The 20,176-nt window shown below is 40.5% G+C and overlaps 1 protein-coding gene across 2 annotated transcripts in view; it reads left to right on the plus strand.

Annotated features, from left to right (window-relative positions):
- The first annotated feature begins 643 nt into the window (after positions 1-643).
- The window catches only part of nrap (nebulin-related anchoring protein), a 33,147-nt gene continuing 13,614 nt past the window's right edge, over positions 644-20,176 (plus strand). Inside the window, exons 1-26 of one of the 2 annotated variants that reach the window (XM_083904055.1) lie at positions 644-896; positions 1,581-1,675; positions 1,806-1,893; positions 4,421-4,525; positions 5,305-5,412; positions 5,509-5,616; positions 5,706-5,810; positions 5,900-6,007; positions 6,107-6,214; positions 6,406-6,513; positions 7,114-7,230; positions 8,315-8,419; positions 8,537-8,644; positions 8,976-9,080; positions 9,205-9,303; positions 9,978-10,085; positions 10,241-10,348; positions 10,477-10,674; positions 10,760-10,864; positions 10,962-11,060; positions 11,161-11,265; positions 13,036-13,143; positions 13,302-13,459; positions 14,999-15,152; positions 15,239-15,343; positions 17,406-17,504. In XM_083904055.1, coding sequence (XP_083760181.1) covers positions 831-896; positions 1,581-1,675; positions 1,806-1,893; positions 4,421-4,525; positions 5,305-5,412; positions 5,509-5,616; positions 5,706-5,810; positions 5,900-6,007; positions 6,107-6,214; positions 6,406-6,513; positions 7,114-7,230; positions 8,315-8,419; positions 8,537-8,644; positions 8,976-9,080; positions 9,205-9,303; positions 9,978-10,085; positions 10,241-10,348; positions 10,477-10,674; positions 10,760-10,864; positions 10,962-11,060; positions 11,161-11,265; positions 13,036-13,143; positions 13,302-13,459; positions 14,999-15,152; positions 15,239-15,343; positions 17,406-17,504 — 2,880 coding nt within the window. In that variant the 5' untranslated portion in view covers positions 644-830. The remainder of the gene's footprint in view (positions 897-1,580; positions 1,676-1,805; positions 1,894-4,420; positions 4,526-5,304; positions 5,413-5,508; positions 5,617-5,705; positions 5,811-5,899; positions 6,008-6,106; positions 6,215-6,405; positions 6,514-7,113; positions 7,231-8,314; positions 8,420-8,536; positions 8,645-8,975; positions 9,081-9,204; positions 9,304-9,977; positions 10,086-10,240; positions 10,349-10,476; positions 10,675-10,759; positions 10,865-10,961; positions 11,061-11,160; positions 11,266-13,035; positions 13,144-13,301; positions 13,460-14,998; positions 15,153-15,238; positions 15,344-17,405; positions 17,505-20,176) is intronic. The other variant, XM_083904054.1, reaches the window with a different exon arrangement.

The following is a 20,176-nucleotide window of genomic DNA, read 5'->3' on the forward strand; positions in this document are numbered from 1 at the left end:
GTTTGTGGTGGAGCATTGAAAGAATCATTAGGTGCGGGATAGATGGACATTAGTACACTATACCCCATGTACATGATGAGTTATCAAAAGTTTCAACGCAGATTCAAAGGCATACAGTAACAACTTCTAAAATCCTATAAGAATATTGGAAAATCACCTCTTTTTATGTTATTATGTTTTATATGGGCCAATAGGTGACTTTTCAAGCAATGTCTAAATGATTTGCGTGATAAAATATCGATTTGGATGCCATGGGGATTTGGTATTTAGTATTTGTATTTAGTTTTCTTTTCTTGTTTTTGACAATAAATGAATCCAAACTTTTTTCAAACAATTATTACTGACAGAAAATACAGTTACCCAGCAAAACGTCCATCCTCCAAAATGATAAATAACCTGTGTATATATAAAGAAACTCTAACACAAACTATATAATACTCATTCTTGTGTCGTAACGTCATGGCATGATCCCCATTGTTGAAGTAGCTCTCATCTCAGGATCATGACACATACAGTGACATCTGAACTCCCCGTTACTCTGTCTGTCTTTCTTCCCGCAGACAGACAGCTGCCTTCAACCAGTCTTTGAACGCGGGGCCTGGGAGGGGGTTGGTTCATCATGGGACCTGGTGTCAAGTAAGAGACACTTGCAGAGTTTCACAGTCACAGAGCTGCTTTCGCTGCCGTCAGAGACACACCGTCAGAACTGTGTGGAAGCCACTTCCTCCTCTGAACTCCTGCCTCACCTGACACTCGTTTTTTGGCTGAAATCTTTTGTTTTCTTCTGATATTTTTTTTTTCTGAAGGAAGGGAAAGGACAAACTCTCACCATGCAGTCCTGTGCAAGGTGTGGCTTTGTGGTCTACCCAGCTGAGAAGATCAACTGCATTGACCAGGTAACACCCAGATGATTGCGAGAATGAGTTTCTAGAAATGTAATATCTATTCTGAAGTGCTAGTTGAACTCTTATGAGAGCAAGGGTTTTTATATTAAATATATTTAATCAACCTCACAAAAAAACATATTTGTGAAAGAATAAGATTAGGTTGGTAGAAAGCATTTGGAGATGTATTTTGAATAGAATAGAATGCCTTTATTGTCATTATACAAGTTGTACAACGAGACTTACTTAAATTATGATAGTAATCAAGCTTAATCATCTAAGATTTGCCACAGGGAAAATGTAAACTTGCCAACATTTATGCTCTTAAACCAGAATTAGGGGAAATACAAAATATTCCTCAGTTTGAAAACATGTGATTGTGTGAAATAGCATGAAAACATCAAAACATCCCTATATCATGACACTGACTGGCTAAAAATAAGAGGTATATAGTTTAATAGTTACACAAATGCTTAATTTGAGAACAAGTCAACGAGTCCAGCTGGAAGAACACTCTGTGTCCAATGCTGTTATTTTGGGCCTTGCTATCTTATTATAATCTGAAGTTATCCATCCAAAATTAATTGCTAAGTTTATTTTTCTGGCATGATAAATTGACTGATTGACTAAACGGCTGAAGTGATGAGTTTGAGATAAGATTTTGGATGTTAATTGGATGTGATTTTCTTTTGGCAGAACTGGCACAAAGCATGTTTTCACTGTGACGTCTGTAAGATGGTTCTCACTGCCAATAACTTTGTCAGCCACAAGAAGAGGCCGTACTGCTCCGTGTAAGTTCCAGGCACCACCCCAAAAACTGATCAAAAATCTAAATTAATGGTCCATTTTGCTGTAAAATTAGATTTACTTCTCCAGCCTCAGAACTGGTGATTAAAATGAACCCTACTCTCTTCACCCCAGGCACAATCCAAGGAACAACACATTCACAAGTGTCTACGAGACGCCCGTCAACATCAATGCAAAGAAGCAAAGCAAGGCGAGCAGTGAGGTAAGAGGATGTCCCACACAAACGCAGCAGGAGCAACAGCTACAGCAACGTGGGGGTGAAATATTTCAGCCTTGATGTGAGTCAAGGTGTATTACTGACAGGCTGACATAAGTCTGGCACTAGAGGAATGACCATCCATCATTGGCTGGTCATGACTGAGTTTAGTGTGGAGCTATTCATAGTGCTGCTTACTGTCAATTTAGGTTATTGTTTTTCAGAAAAGTGGATTGATGCAAGCATTATAGTTGAATTTTGAATAGACCTGCCAATATCAGAATCACTCATAGTAGGGGTGCAGCTGACAATATTATTATAAGAGAGAAATGTCAGACCTCAATATGACGACATCCTCAAATGTTCATTCACATTCAGTTTACTGTCATAGATGAGCAGATATACCAGATAATATTCGCATATAGGAAGCTGCGATCAGAAAACTTCCTGTGATTTGATAAGAATAACGTGGTAAATGTAGATTTATTGGTGACTTGATGCAGCCATATTATTCAGGCTGGGAGAGGGATCAGTCCTCTGTTTCTACCATTTCTTTCCATGTACAAGGGTTTTGTGCAGTTTTTCCTCATTGATGTGAGGGCATAAGGATAGAGGATGTTACTTGTTGTACAGACTGTAAATTCCTTCAAGGCAAACTGTGTTTGTGATGTTGGAATACACACATCAGTTTGACGAATTGACTTGAGCAAGACTTTTGCACAGGAAATTGACAAAATATTTTCCTTTTTTATTTATCACCAAAAGCCACACAAAACCCTTAACGACTTCACAGTAGACTCAGCTCTATTAACCTATGAACATATAAATGGTCAGAGAGTTCAAGACCTGAACCTCATTCCATCTTTATGAGGGGAAAAGAGAGAGAGAGAGGTGGACTGCTGCTATGAGTCTGTGGTGACGGCAGCCGTGTGGAATGGAGAGTGTGGCTGACTGCAGGTTATTTCTGTGCTTGTGACAGAGGCGAGAGACCACCTCTCTGCTGAGCCCACTTTATGCTTCAGTGGGCTAAAATTATATTTCAGGGGGAGAAAAAACAGCCTCACATCCCTTCCTCTCCTCTGCCCTGCCACCTGTCCCTGTTCGTCCCAGTCTGTCTGTGTCCACGTGCTTATAATATTAGCAGTAGGCTAGCAAGCTCATCAGCTACTGCTCTGTGCCACTGGTGATAAGTCAGCCTAAACATGTTGATATTTGATCTGAGGGCCAACCATGCTGCTTTACCTAAATCTTACCTTTAAAAAAAAAAAAAAACTTGCTTTAAAGGATGCTTGTCTGTTTCTTTGATATGTTGTTATTTTGTGTAAAATCACAATTTTTATTCATTCATTTCAATATTTTATTTTCTCCTTAGCTTATACAGAACACCAGAAAATACAATAATATTGTATTTAACATATTATGTTAAGAAACATTATGCAGATCCCTCCCTATTATCCCTTCCCTCATTTAAAAAAATAAATAAATTGAAGTAATAATATAGAAAGATTATGTTGATGAAGAAAGAATAGAGTCAGTAGAGGCAATTTAAGCAATATCATATAATATCTGATGTAGATGTTGGTTTAGTGTCCAGTAAATCTGGTAGGGCTGCCAAATCTTCTTAAAGCTTTTCTGTTTTCAACAAACCATTGAGCTATGAGGGGGTTAGAGTCAGACTTCCCTGCCATAACAATACATTTCCTGTTACTTAAGATTAAATATACCATGTAGCACATGTGTGTACGTACTGGGAAAGAAGTAATTGGAAAAGTAAGATGTGTCATAATCTCACAGATGTTTTGTCAAAAGGCCTTAAATTTAGTGCAGATCAAGGTACAATGTAAGTATCCATCCTCTTCATCTAAAACACATCATTTTATACTTCAGGTTTACATTAATGCAATTTCTGTAGAGTAAAATACATTTAGCATTCGGCATAATGTAAACCTTAACTGCATCAGTTGTTGCATCTATGTCAGATTTTCAATTTTTGATTTATTCAATCCTGGTTTGAATCCCCATCCATAAACAGAGAATACACTTTAGAATGAACTATGTTTCCCTCATTAAGTATTTTTTCTATTTGGCTTAATTCTGGTAAAAGTTCTGGCTAAAAATTCTTCTTGATGATTGTTTCTCATGATTATTGTTATCACTTCAGCATTGACGCTCACTCAGTAGCTGTATTGCATCCTTTGAAATGTGCAGCTACTCTAATCTTAGTTCTGAACACTTAAACAGCTCAGAGTTTCATCACTTAAGTTCTCCGCTCTGGATCATTCCCAACAGATCCAGCTACATCTTGATTAGACAACTTAGTTATTAATAACAGCGCACTAATAATATTACCCCTTAGGGCTGCAGGTCAGACTACATTAGACAAATGATGATTAATGCTGTGGCTCTGGAATTCAGGCAATCTTAGTAATTTATTTTATCATTGGCATCAAAGTGAATGCTGCAAAGTGTGTGCTTATGCAAATGTGTGCTGCTTTGGCTTAATGTTTGTCTTAATCTATATGTGCACTTGTAGCTGAAGTATCGTGAAGATGGCGAGCGCTTTATGTCCACCTTCCATTATGACATGAGGTCCATGGAGCTGCAGAAGGCTCTCCTAGCCAGACAGATGGCCAGCCAGGTGAGGTAGAGCAACTGGCCTTTAGCCTGGGTTAAAGGGATTCCCTGCTCAAATCTTGATCTTTTTATTTAAATAATGCAGTAATACTTTTAGTTCATTGTATTTTATAATATATGAAGCAAATAATTCACGGACCATTAGGGTGTCTATTTTCTTTTTATCATTTGTGCCAAAAGCAAAGTGGGTGCAGGATGTCAAAAGTCAAAATTATTATTTAATGTTGATGTTTTAAGTGAATTGTGTATGCTTTCAGTGATCATGGAGGGCAAGGTTGTAAATCAACAGTTCCCTCACAATACATTTGCTGTTATCACAAAACCTGACAGGATATGATTTGTACCAATATGACAGGGCCTGTGATAGATATGAAACTATATTATTTACATGGGTATATTAATTTCAAATCACAATAGCCAACATTAATATGATTAGACAACTTTGACACCATATAAATATGAAGAAACAACAATCCCAATATGTTACAATATGTTTTCACAGTTTTTGTCATTCCTTTGCATTAATTGATGCATAAAACCTAACCTCATCTCTTCACTTTTCTGTTATAGGACTTTTGGTTTTGTCCGTTTTTAGACAAGTGCTGCTGACTGTGTTTTATAGACACTGGTTTATTTGCTCTTGTTACCGTTACTGAATAGAGACTGTGTAAACCAGAGAACAAGTAGACAGGGCTGGGTGTTCTTCATGGCGTGTAAAGGTACAGTATAACCTGTACTGTGAATGTCTCATAATAATCAGGTTTGTTGTCTATGTCCAAACAGGCCTTTCACTCTCAGTCTGAGTTCTCACAGCAGCAGACCTGGTATTCTGGCATGGCGAGCAGTCAGGAGATTGGGATGTCATCTCAGGCACAGAAGGCCATCAGTGATGTGAGGACACTTTTTACCCTTCCACAGCATTGATAATAAAAGCAGTTTCTCAGTATTTACTGCTCAAGTGTGCTCACTGATTCTGTGCTGTGACAGGTGAAGTATACAGAGGAGTATGAACAGTCAAAAGGAAAAGGCAGCTTCCCTGCGTTGATCACTCCGGGTTACCAGGCTGCTAAGAATGCCAATACGTTGGCCAGCAATGTAAGTGAAATCCTTTTTGTTAATGGTTGGTGTGACATTGTGATGAGGTCAGTGAATGTCACCAAGTTTGATGTTGACTTTCTGTGCAGCTTGAATACAAAAAAGGACACGAGGAGAGAGTTTCAAAGTACACAGCATTTGTTGACCCTCCAGAGGTGCTGCTGGCAAAGAAACAAGGGCAAATAGTCAGTGATGTAAGCCTCTATTTTATTGTAATTCAAACCCGATCTTGAGTCAAGTCAGTCAACCACGTGTGCCTGAACCATTGCTTGTCTTCCACTAGTATGCCTACACTGAAGATTATGAGCAGCAGAGAGGTAAAGGCAGTTTCCCCGCACATCTCACACCTGGATACAAGATGTCAAAGAAGGCCACTGAGCAGGCCAGTGATGTAAGTAGCAAAATAGAAAATGCAGGCACACTCATTTATACATGCATTTATAAACCGTGATTATTGTTTTATGCTGGATTATGATTCATATTCCACCAGATAAAGTATCGTCAGATGTATGAGCAGGAGATGAAGGGTAAAGCCAGCACTGATGCTGCTGTTTTGGAGACGCTTCACGCCAAAGAAAATTCAGAAAACTTCAGCCAGGTAAGGAAGTTTCTCTATAAAGCATTCGTTACTTAAGGATGCATCATCATGATGTGCAGTTGAAGGTTGAAGTTTATGTGGTTTCCACCTCAGAACAAAAAAAAAATATGATTAACAGTATTGTTGCAATGATTACATGACTCTAAACACTTTAAAATCACAAATTGAAGTAAGTGCTGTCCTGTTTGCAGATCGCGTACACTGAAGACTATGAGCAGCAACGAGGCAAAGGAAGCTTCCCTGCAATGATCACTCCTGGTTATTATCAGGCAAAGAAGGCACAGGAGAATGCAAGTAATGTGAGTATTAACGTTACAGACATTTATCCAATAATGATGAAGTGAATGTTGAGTCGAACAGGTGCAAGTTTAAAGTCTGTGTTGCTAAATTTGATATGATTTGAAACTGAAAATTTCAAACACTTCGTGGCTTTTTTAAACGTTCAAATTTGCCAAGGTAGTTCGTAACACTTTTTCCTGTTAGATGATGTCACTTTACTGCACTGTAAAGGTTAGCGTGTCAGTTGTATAAACATGTGGACTGGTATCATGTGAAGGGTGTAAGATGGATAACTTCTGGCCTTGTCATCATTGAGCAGGACAGATGAGGGACAACAATGAGAATACCTTTCTGTGTCGCCATGCTGTAAACACTTCACCGTGACCAAATTAGACTCTGTGTGTGTGTGTGTGTGTGTGTGTGTGTGTGTGTGTGTGTGTGTGTGTGTGTGTGTGTGTGTGTGTGTGTGTGTGTGTGTGTGTGTGTGTGTGTGTGTGTGTGTGTGTGTGTGTGGGTGTGTGTTAAAATGCGTGCTGCTAATCTTCTGATCCAACAGTAACACAATATGTCATCCTCATACTTCACGTATATGCACTAAATCATCTTTCATCCACTTGCAGCTAAAATACAGAAAGGACTTAAGCAAGATGAAGGGCACCTCGCACTTCCATAGTCTGACATCTGAGGACAATCTGACTCTTATGAATGCCCGGAAGATCAACAAGCTTGTCAGTGAGGTGAGTTTGTCAGTGATTCATTTGTCAGGCTCTTGAGGTGAAGGCCTGGTCTTTATTTTACTCACTGGTTTTGTCTCAATGGTTTTAAAGCCTTTCCTGTTTGTGTGTGTGTGTGTGCTCAATAGTGACAGTAGTGGGCATACTGTGTCAGTACCCAACAGACATGAAGCCGCCCAACCTACATGTCTGACATGCCTGTATGGTGGGGTAACAGCTCACCTCCAAGGTTACTGGACATCCCATAAAACTGATTTGACATAAGTTAACATATATTCAGGATCTTACCTTACACTAAAAATATACTTTCTAAAGAAAGAACATATTTATATATTTTAAAATAAATCTTTGATTGGATCTTAGGTAAGAACTGAATCTACTCACACCCAAAATCACACTAACATTTTATGCCTGAAATACAGTCATTGCAAACTCTTCAATTCTACAATTTTATAATATTGTATGAATTAATTTATCATTCAACACATGTTTTTATTCTTTTACAAAGCATTGTAGTTTTTCCAATAAATACACACTAAGACAACATAAGACAACATTGTGCATCAAATGTAGTTTTCTTAGTAACTTTCTTAAAAACAAACTTCAGGGAAAACATCAAGAAGATAGAGAGAGATAAGTTCCATTACTCTTATTTTTAAAAGAAGAAGACTGCTTTGTATTTAAGTGAGAAAGCCAACAGACATTTTTGTCTCAGCAACTCTTGATTTATGCTGGAGAGTTACTGTTGGTGACTGATAGGTTGCAGGCACTTATATACTGTATATTTAGCACATGACATAGATGACGACCACCTCAGAGCTTCAAAAAATCAGACTGTTTGATAATAAAACTAGACAAACCTCAGTCATTACACTTTACATTTTTTGCAAGGTTAAAACATATTTGAAAACATTCTGAACCATGTCCAGACTGTCACCACAATCTAATAAATTCTTAATTTAGCCATAATCTACATCCCCATAATTTTTTTGTTGTTTCCTTTTAAACTTGTGCTGCTTACACACAGGCAGACGGAGGTAACAACTTCAAGAAGCAGCTGCTTTAACTTCATGTATTGTTGTAACAGGTGGAGTATAAGAAGGACTTGGAGAACACCAAAGGCCACAGCATCAACTTCTGTGAGACACCACAGTTTCATAATGTTTCTAAAGTTGCCAAGTTCACCAGTGATGTAGGTATTTTTGATGTGTTATTCATGTAATCACTCAACTTGCCTATCAATATGTCCTTTTAGCGTAGCATCTGCTGTCGAGTTCTGCAGTTTGATGAGTCTTTTTGTCTTTTTCAGAACAAGTACAAAGAGAAGTACATCAGTGACATGAAGGGACACTATGAAGACTCAGGAATTGATAAGAAGACCATGCATGCAATAAAAGTCAGGAAGTTGGCGAGTGATGTAAGTTTTTCATTACCTTGCTAAAATAATATTCTTAATTAAGTCCACTTTGATAAGGCTTCATATTTAATTACTTCCATGAAATCTTGAATTTCATTATTTTATTATTATTGAATGTCTTATTCGTGCATACTTAGCAACTGTTTTTGTAGAGGTGTTTTCTGGGATAAAGCCGGAAAGTGATGGGGATTTACACAGGTGTTAAAATGTAATTTGAAACCTACAAGAAGGGAACAAGGTGAATGTTTACTAAATAAACCATGGATCTGAAAATAATAATAGATAAGGTGGAACTGTTTTCAAATGATGCAAATCCTTTTGTACATTTTAGATTTCATACAAGCAAGGCTGTGAACAGGAGCAAGGTGAATACAACTACCCAGCCACTCTCACACCAGGTTACCAAAGCCAAAGGAAGCTTGACCCACTAAAAGATGTGAGTTCTCCAAAAATCAATCATTTTAAAAAATCAGGAAAAGGCTTAATGTACTTAGTTTAATCTGTTATGATCTACTTTGTAATTGATTGTCACCATTTGGTTTGTTTTGGTTTGTTTTCAGAGGAACTACCGGCAACACATTGACCAGGTCAAGTACAAAATGGTGACAGACACACCTGAGATCATCCTCGCAAAGAAAAATGCCCAACTTGTCAGCAGTGTGAGTAAACAGCATCATGATCATTTTACAGTAGTGACTGATTTCGAGTGATTTGATTTACACCAATTTTTCTCAGCACATTTCAGCTCCACGCACACTGTCTGTAGGATTTAAATTTGTAATTCATGGTGTCCTAAGGGCAGGCTATGAAAAGACAAAGCACCAGACTCAGGAACTGCTCAGAAACGAAAACACTAAAAGCCACTGCTGCTGTCTCTTAAAGCTCCAGTGTGTAAGATTTAGTGATGTATAATGTGAGACTGTAAATTGTAACAAATGGTGGACTCCTCCACTCAACTCTCCCTTCCCAAAGTGCATCAGCAAACTGCAGTGGCCTTTGTTTACAAGAAAGTATGTTGTTTTTGCTGCTGTAGATACATGATGACACAAGATGGTGGAGTCTTTAAAGCATGCCCCTTGAGAACTTGTACTTGTAAAAGGCTAAAAGCAAACGTTTTTTATTTTAAAGTGATTTTACACATATATTCATAGATGTCTGCGAGTAAACTCTCCTAAATATTACATACTGCACCTTCAAATTCACTCAAACACTCATAGACTCTGTCCCTTGCGCTTTATGTTCACACAATTAGACATTATAATACAACAACAAAACAAATTAATTTTAACTTCTCATAACATCATGTATTGCCAACCCATATCCATCCATCCAGAATAAATATAAAGAAGACTGGGAAAAGACCAAGTCGAAAGCCTGTGACATCGGCATGGAAGACCTGAGCGTCAAAGCGGCCAGAGCTTCCCGGGACCTCGCCAGTGATGTAAGCAAACACACACTCCTCCTCTACTCTGCTCTGCAGGGAGCTATAATCTGAGCGTGAACAGAGATGATGGCTGATCTGAACTGTGCGTAAGTGCATTTAATCAGGTGTAATCGCAGGCAAATTAAATTAAGTCAGGCGGGTATGTGTTTCAGATTAAATACAAAGAGAGCTACTTGAAGAACAAAGAAAAGGCAGTGGGGGTGAACATGAGTGACTCCAAAACTCTGCACTCTCTTCAAGTGGCCAAGATGAACAGTGATGTAAGTTTCTTTTACCATGAGTAGATTACAGGTACATTTAAACGCATGTTTTTCATTTACCGTGTACACTACAACACTGTATATTATTCTTACTGCCTGCCTTGTTTTTGGTATCATTAACGCTTCAGATTGCGTACAAGAAGGGCTCTAAGGAGAGCCAGTCTCACTTCACGCTTTCTTCAAACATGATCAACTTGAGCCACGCCAAGAAGGCCCAAGCCCTTGCCAGCGACCTGGAATATCGTACAAAGCTCCATGACTACACCATTGTGGCAGATGACATCAAGGTCCAGCAGGCCAAGAAGGCTTATTCTCTGCAGAGCGAGGTGAGAGGGATGAACCTCAGTCTGGTTTATATGCTTAATGCCGTTCAAGGTTAATAACACAGTTTTTTTCTGTTGTGCTTGACAGAACCAGTATCGTTCAGACCTGAACTGGATGAAAGGAGTCGGCTGGGAGGCAGATGGTTGTCTGAACATAACACAGGCCAAAAAAGCTGGAGAGCTTCTCAGTGATGTTAGTACAACTGTTATATCTTTGTAGATAATGTTTAGTAAACATTGCATCCGGCACAACTGTCCATCTGCTCTGTCTTCTGTCTCTCCTCTCTCAGACTAAATATCGCCAAAAGGCAGACAGCATCAAGTTCACCCAGGTGGCCGATGATCTCTCCATCAAACACGCCAAAAAGAGCCAGGAGCTGCAGAGCGATGTAAGGTCTTCACTACCAAGCTGTACATTTAAGTCACATATATCTAGTTACACCCTCTCTCGCTCATAATAATATGTGTGTGTCCATGTATGATTCTCAGCTGGCATACAAAGCAAGCACGGATCAGATGATTCACCAGTATACCATGACAAATGACGAACCTCTTTTCAGACAAGCAAAGGCCAATGCTGAGCTTCTCAGTGCGGTAAGTTCAGCAAATGTTTCTTCAATGTGTGTTATAATAATGAATAATTACAACAATATGATCTGGACATTTACAGTCTTTAAGTGTAGAATCCCCTGAACATTAAATGTGGTTGTGAGATACATACATAGCTGCCGGCAAGGACACTTAACAAAAGGCTCACTGGAGAATTAAGAAATAAGAGAGAAATTATAGAGAAAATTTTTACTTCACACAGACAGTTGTTCAGTAAATTCAAATCCATCTTTGTTGTCAAACTTAGACTTTGGTTTGTTAGAGCAGTTTATGGAGAATTAACTGCCTTTTCCAGACAGAAAAGTTTGTCTAACGGTGAGATAAAGCGAACATAGTCTTCAGATGTCATAGAACTGAGCAGGTTTAACTTTTATTGGGTTAACTTTTAGTGAAGTGGCTAAATATATTTTTTCTTATCTGAAAATGGGCTCTTTCATATTATCACACCTTATCGAGGAAGCATTTTTGTGTGTATAGAACAGGGTCAAGAATAGTTTATCCCATCAAACTACTGAATACCCTTTGGTGTTTACTATACTCGAAACTGTTTGCAGTCATCTCACTTTGTGCCATTCTTCCTGTGATTTATTTCGTGTGTCGCTAGTCAACACAAGTTCTAAACATGCTCCAATTGTTTGTAATCATTGAGATGTTGTCCACTACAGCTTATAGCTGCCCTAAATGCCTAATGGGCAGAAACTAACAACAGCTTTTAAGGGGTCCACAAACACAAAGAACCAAAATACTGTACGGTCCAAATACATTGCATGCTTTCCTCAATCTCAAGCAGTCGTAACATAAAGTGTGTTAAAATGGTTAAAACGTCAAATATTGTATTCAGGTTCATCCACAATAAGTGCATTTGTTAGGTGCTAATCTGTTGAACTCTAACTTTCTGATAATGATCAGAGATCAGCAGGACGCAGTGGATTTAAGAGAAAGCAGTCATCATTGCACTTTAAATTTAAAGAGAGCACAAAGCATAGTTTCTTTGAGTCATGTCCCTTCACAAGGTCAACGGTTAATGCTGAGGAAGAGGTTGCCATGTACAGTATAATATGCAGTTTATATTTGTTTTTTAGTGTCCCAGTAGGGCACACAAAAAAGTTGATTAACCAATGATTTAGTCCTTCAATTAGAAATAAGAATAATTAGATCAGGTTGAAAATCTGCAAAATCCACTTTGACGATTTAGAGCTTTTATTCACAGTTTGCCAGTTTGCGCTCCATGTGGCATATTACTACTGAGCAACATAAGATTCTGTTAAGAAAGTTATAAGCCACGTAGAGCATCTTTGCAAGTCAAAAAATCTATTCAAAAAGACATTTTATAATATATACTGTATGTTAAACACTGTGAACACATCCATTTACAAGATCTAAAGGTAAATTGACTGTGTTTCTTTGGGGCTTTTCTTGTCTGACACTCAAAGTACTTCTGCATCACTTTCACCCATTCACAAACAGAGACTGGAGGAGATGGGGCTCAAACCATGACCTTTCTGATTAATGGGCAACCTGCTCTGCCTCCTGATCCCCAGTTGTTTTCTAACACCGTCACTCCAATACATTCACTTTCTTCAAGAATCAGGGCTGTTGCTTATTTAATATACTAATGCAAGAGATCATGTACAATACGTCCTAGTACTTATCTTTGCTATCTTGTTTTGTTTTCCTCCATGTTTCAAACATAATTACCTTTTTCTTTGCCTTCAGTTCATGTTAGGTGACTCTGATGTTGATGTTTCTTTCTAGAAAATGTACAAGAGCAACTGGGAGAAGCAGAGAGAAAAGGGCTTTGAGCTGCGTCTGGACTCTCTCTCCATTCTCACTGCCAGAGCTAAGAGGGACCTGGCCAGTGATGTGAGTGACATACAGTTGTGTCATGGCATCATGTATTTAAATATGTTTAAACTTGACAAGAGTTTAGTACATAACCAAAGAAAAATGACTGTAATAAATGCAGATAAATGCATAGATCTACTATTTGGTCAAACCATTATTATCTTGTCTGCTTGCAGATCAAATATAAGGAGCAATATGAGAAAAACAAAGGCAAGGTGATTGGTATTAAGTCAGTCAGTGAGGATTCTCAGATGGCCCACTCTGCTCTGGCAACCAAATTACAGAGTGGCCGCCATTACAAGAAGAACTACGAGGACACAAAGACTAAATTCAGGTGAGTTAGCGACAACTGACACGACACAAGCTTGTACAATAGAGAGCCAAGAACATGGCCAGTGAAATAAAGTTAAGAAGTGTGGTTGTACTGGATGAGGTGATAGGAGTTTGTAAACTGCTTACTCTCCTGCACCAAAGTCCACAAAGAAAATCAGTGATTTTCATCAAGGGTGTCATTTTTCAATTAGTAATTTTGTGACTTTGTTTGAAATTCCTCATTTGAATTTATCTACATAAACTTACCAAATGCTGTACTAGCTGCTCCTCTGTCCCCATGAGCTATAAATTATTATAAATTATTATATTTTATCTATTGAATTTGGTGGGATAGATTGAGCTGTTTACATATTTTTGCTTCCAGATGGTAAAGGCTGTTTAATGGTGAGATAAAGCAGCAAACATACTATTAAGATTTTATTAGGTGAGTCTTTTGTTATGTGGCTAAACTCTATTTGTCCACTCACTGGCAGCCATGTTTTCAGTAAGTAGAGAAAGAGTGAGCCTCCCAGGGGGCTCACACAGCTCAGTCAATGCTGACTAGTGTCAGTACTGTAGACAGCTACCCTTTAAAAAACGAGAATTATCCCTTTAATGGAGAATCCGACAACAATGCGAAGACGTTAACTTTCATCCTTGTCACATTATCCTAGTAAAAAATGTGTAAAATCCACTTAGTTGAATTGATTGGTATTCAGAGAGATCATTAAGGCTTTATTGTCGGTCTCTGCTACAGTTGTCCATGACCTCTAGTTAAATATGTTCAGATGTGCCTCAGAGGGGATTGATGACGTCAACATTTGATATGGATTAAAGGGCCAGCCACTGCCCGAAAAACATAGATATCTGCTTAAATCACAGGCAGTTATACTCTAAAGCTCAGGTCTGCTGACACTGTGGCCACTGATCCTTGAAAATAAAGTTCAATCAGGAGAGACTTGGACTGACAGTGGAGCAAAGGTTATATTGTTAAGCACAGCCCAGGAACATGTATCTTTTGGGACCTTAGGCCCCTTGAGATATTTATGTGATTAGAAAATGGGTCAGGCCATGCTTATGGCCCGTCTAGACTGTGGGGTTGGTTGATACTTTGCGGAGTTGCTGAGGATCTGAAGGATAACAAATGACTGTTGCATTTAAACTTTTGTAAAAATGTCTTCACATAACGCTTATTAAGCTCTTTGCTATCCTGGACAGTCAACTGTCTTTGTCCTGTGGACAAAACAGAGATGGGATTTTGGAAACCCCGATTGATTATTTTTTGCATTTATCTGAAGATTCAGAAAACTATTTATTGATTATTTGAAAAATATTTGTCAAACATAGTTTTGGACTGGAAGTAAATGGGGTGGAGGAGAGTCCTACAGCCAACTAGTTTGACTGCAACAATGTTATTCACTGATTCAAAATATATGATTACAAAGATGCCCAACAGCTTAGAACATGGAGGGCAGGGAGGAACCTTCCTTTGGAGTTATCAAAACTTTCCATTGATTTTGGAAGAAAACCCCTTAACTGATGTATTGAATCTCGTCTTCAGTGTTGCTTTGGATATGCTGAACATCAGCCACGCTAAAAAGGCTCAAGACCTGGCAACCGAGACCAATTACAGGACTTTCCTCCATGAGTATACTATTCTGCCGACAGACATGAACGTCGCCTGGGCTAAGAAGGCCTATGGACTGCAGAGCGATGTAAGTCTCAAATTGCTAGTTGTTTTATTAGATGGTAGGATTTTGGCGTTTGGTACTGAAGTGCTCTTGTAAATATGTGTCCACAGAAACAGTACAGGTCAGATCTGAACTGGATGAAGGGCGTCGGTTGGGAGGCCTCACAGTCTTTGGACGTCCAGCAAGCGAAGAAGGCAGGAGAGCTCATCAGTGAGGTAAACCTTTGACCCTGAGACCCAAACCTGGCGCCACAAGGGGGCATAAGAAGTCTGAGCCCCTGAGTTGCATTTTCTGCCACCTCTGTTGGAGCTATATGCATCTTAACAGCCTGAACAGAAGTGGTGGAGAAACTAACGTAGCTTAAAGCTGTTTCTATGTGCCACCCTGCTGATTTTAAGTATAATCATATGTATTATAATGTGTTTTTTTTTTTGTTTTTTGTTTTTTTAAATCTTGTCAACAAAAATGCTCTTTTTATGCTGCATTTAAAAACAGGCTCTGTCAAGCAAGTTATCAGACCTGATCGAGGGAACATTTGTGTTTAGGGTTCAAGAACCTGGTTTTTTGAGCAGTGGATTTCAATTTTGAAACTTTTAATGTGTGGTTCTTTCTGTTTTCAGTCATTTTCCAACCTGTTAAAGAGCTGACTTGATTTACGAGCGCAATGTTTCAGTTGCCGTTGTCAGTTCTCTTCACCTAAACTAAATCACTTGCTGTGTGCAGTGTGAGAGTGTTGGTGTCATGAGTTAAAGAGCACCACTGAGAAACAGAAATTTAAATGATTGAATGATTTAAACGTAGTCCACATTTGTTACTATTTGAAAGTTACACTTTGAAACAATAGTCATTATACTAGAGATCTTCTGTAATTAATTTATTAATTTTATTTAGGGAAAAGAAAATTGCCCCCTCAGTGACTTTATCCCAGAATTAATTGCTGAAATTCACTTATGACCAGTGAACACAATTCGTGGAGTGTGAAATGAAAAAAAGTGACAAATGACTCCACTTCTGGGGCTGAATGGAAGAGAAAGGGAGCGTTTCTCTCTCTGTGACCTGAAGTGACATTTAACCACTTTTATGCAAATTATAATGAGAGCCAAGTGTAATTATCATGCAGCATATGATACGTGCTCTTAAGTGTTAATATCTATGAGACCTATGTGGCTAAGTGAGCACAGAGAGCAGCAGAGAAAGTGATGACAAACATGCAAGTTGAAGATACATTATGAGGTTTACGGCTGAGGTCAGAATGTATCTAAAGAGCCGCAGTTGATTTGTGTTGTCCAGAAACTGGGACAAGTGCTCGATCAAGAGGTCCAACTGTTTATAGTTGTATTTATTTTTTATCACAAAGATTCTACTTCACTGATTTGGGCTCAGTTTTAAATCTGTGATGCCACACAACTTATACTGTAATATTATACTGCAGCTTTTAAGATAAAGAGCAAGTGATGAGGGAATCATTTACATTTATGTTATTTGTGCTAACTAGACCTTCCCAGGAAACGCTGTGAGGCATCTCCATAATGCCAAGTGTCCAGTTTCCTCAAAGCCTCCAGATATTCTTAGTGCACAGTGACCACATTGAGTCCAGGAGCTGTGTTACATAAATGCCCCAGCTCTGAAAACATATCTTATTATGAAATGTGTTCATTTGACTTACATTCATTCATTTTACATTTATATGTCACTTACTGTTTACTTTTAAGCATTTGATTTACTGTAAATATTTATATTTATCTAATTTTGAAGAGAAAAGTTGTAGGAGAAAGCATGTTCTAACTTTAACATGAGAGATAACTGATGACTCAGGATTCTTATTGGATCTGACTAATAATAATGTAACCTATCTTTGTAAGAAATAGGTTAAATGTTAACATTTGCAAAAGATACACAATATATTTATGTGACATGTCTAGTGGAGACTTAGCAACACCAGACTCATTCTATTCATAACCTGTTCATGAGCAGCCAGTGTAAGTGCCATTCTGGTCAGGGTTACCAATCATGAACATAAATAGAGTTTTAAGCTCCTTCTGAACTGGACATCTATTAATATTGGAATTGTATGTATGTTTGTCCTGAAAGGAAAATAACTGACTTCTTTTGTTTCTTCTTGGCATTATTATGGCGTTATTATTATTAATAGTTGTCTGTGATATTCTTGTGCCCTCTGCTGTTTATCAGGTGCATGTTCCACTAGAGTGTCATCTCGCTCTACTGTGGTGAGTCTCTTGATAACTCGTCCCTCTTGTGTTTCATGCATTTTTGCAGAAAAAGTACCGCAAAGGTGCCAGTGCTCTGAGGTTTACCAGTGTTGAGAACACTCCAGAGATGGTCCAAGCCAAAGTCAGCAACAAACTGGCCATTGATGTAAGTTAAGCTGCAGTTTAATTTGTCCTTTGAGCCAATGCATCTCTTATACGTTACATTTCAGATTGTATTCCCCTCCATCTTACTTTAATCTACATTAAGCAAGACACAGAAAGAAACAAACAAAGTTGATTGTTGAGTGTGCTCATGTTTTGGGATAGAAGCCCTCTGTCCTGAGAGGAGCATTGACAGATGAAACTGCTTTATATGCAACAGATGAGCAAATGCTTTTTAAAAGTGTTTTATTGTGTTTACTGTCTGAGTCTGAGTCTCTGTTACATTGATTCCCGGCTCCACTAGTCTACATGCCGTTGTGTCCTTGGGCAAGACATTTAACCCCACGTTGCTACTGACGGAGAGTTGTGTGGTCATCAATACGAGAAAAGTGCTATAAATACAGACCTATAACATTGCAAATCCATGTAACTTAAACCGAAAGTTACGAATGTAACTACGGTTCTATGAATCCTGGATGACCGCCAGAGGCGGTGCTTAAAGCACTGGATATCTCCACCTCGCGCATGCGCATTTCGAGTACCTAATATCAACATAGTCACTTGTGACCCTCCCCGTGACACCGGGAAGGCTATAACTTCCGGTGTCATCGGAGGCTCAGTTCCCAGAATCTTCTCGCGAGAACACAAGGATTCTGAGTGACTGGACGCTCTGGCGGTCATCCAGGATTCATAGAACCGTAGTTACATTCGTAACTTTCGTTCTATTTCATCCTTACTGACCGCCAGAGGCGGTGCTTAAAGCACTGGATGACTCATACCAACAAGGTCACAAAGAATCCGACACCCACCTCACTCATCAGAGACAGTAGAGCTCAGACGCAGGATCACATCCATCGGATGGGGAGCAGCGACGTTGACACGATAAAACCGTGCAAATGTGCCAGGCGACGTCCATGATGCCGCAGCACAGATTGACTCCAAGGGCACCCCTCTCAGCGCCGCCCATGATGTAGAGACACTTCTAGTGGAGTGGCACCTCACCCCGGATGGCGGGGGGCAGCCACTGGCCTTATAGGCTTGCATGATGGCATCGACAACCCAGTGGGACAGCCTCTGTTTGGAAAGTGCACAACCTCTGTTAGGGCCACTATGACACACAAACAGCTGCTCCGACCGCCGTATACCGGCCGTAGCAGCAACATAAGCCTCTAGTGCCCGGACCGGGCATAGCAGCTCCGACCTACCCTCCTCAGACAGGGAGCCAAAGCGTGCGAGCTGAATAGGCTGGTTGAGATGCGTACGTGAAAGCACCTTGGGCAGGAACGCCACATTCGGCCACAGGACCACACCTGAACCATCAGGGTTCCATCGCAGGCAGGTATCAGCCACTGACAGGGCATGTAACTCCCCGACCCTCTTCGCGGAGGTAATGGCGAGCAGAAAAGCAGCCTTCATAGAAAGCCATTTCAGCTCCACTTGGGTCAGAGGCTCAAAGGGAGGTGACCGCATGGCCTCCAGCACCAGGGGCAAGTCCCATGCTGGAGCCCTCAGGGTCCTTGGAGGACGCAGCCTCAGTGTCCCTTTAAGGAAGAGGGACACCAGTCTGTGGCACCCTACTGTAGAACCCTCGACCATTTCATGTCTGGAAGAAATAGCAGCTGTATAGACTCTCAAAGTGGAATGAGAACGACCACGATCCAGCAGAGACTGCAGAAACTCAAGAACAGTCGCCACAGAGCAACGCACTGGGTCTTCTGTCTTATCCCTGCACCAGTCAGAGAACAGCTTCCACCTGTTCTCATACTGAACCCGGGTAGATGGGGCCCTGGCGTTCAGAATAGTACCCCTGACTCCCACAGTACATTCCCTCAGTAGAGGGTCGGGCCCTGAAGCGGCCAAACCCAGAGCTGGAGGCGACCGGGATCCGGATGCCAAATCTGACCCCGCCGCTGCGAAAGGAGGTCCTTCCTGCAGGGGAGGCGCCATGGGGAGCTGCAGCAGAGGCTGCGCAGCAGTGGAAACCAGAGTCTCCCTGGCCAAAAGGGGGCCACCAGAAGGAGTCTGTGGCCCTGCAAAAGCACCCGCTGGAGCGTAGGAAGAATCAGGGGCAGTGGCGGGAAAGCATACAGTGGTCTCTGCGGCCAATCGTGAGCCAAAGCGTCCTGGCCGAGGGGGCTGGTCACCTCCATCCAGGAGAACCAGAGGGGGCAATGTGCCGACTCCGCCGAGGCGAAGAGGTCCACTTCCGCCCTGCCAAAAAGACCCCATATCATCTCCACCACCTGCGGGTGGAGCTGCCACTCCCCCGGTGGGAGCTTTTGTCGTGACAGAAAATCTGCGACCTGGTTCTGTTCCCCCGGAATGAAGACTGCTCGCAAACTGGCCAGGCGGGGATATGCCCAAGTCAACAGGCTCCGAGATAGCCGGAGTAGTTGTGCAGACCGGGTGCCCCCCTGGTGGTTGATCTGGGCAACTGTGGACCTGTTGTCCGATCGAACAAGCACATGTTTGCCTTCCAGTTGAGGCAGAAAGTGAACGAGTGCCAGTTGCACAGCTTGGAGCTCCAGTGTATTGATGTGCATGTGGTGCTGGGCCGGCCACCGACCCTGGACAGTCCTGCCCTGCCACACCGCGCCCCACCCCGAGAGGCAGGCGTCGGTTGTGACCACCTCCCGGCGGGATGGAATAGTTCCCATCGGTACGCCCATAGACAGA

Source organism: Microchirus variegatus, assembly GCF_963457635.1.
Source record: "Microchirus variegatus genome assembly, chromosome: 17".
NCBI classification, from domain to species: Eukaryota; Metazoa; Chordata; class Actinopteri; order Pleuronectiformes; family Soleidae; genus Microchirus; species Microchirus variegatus.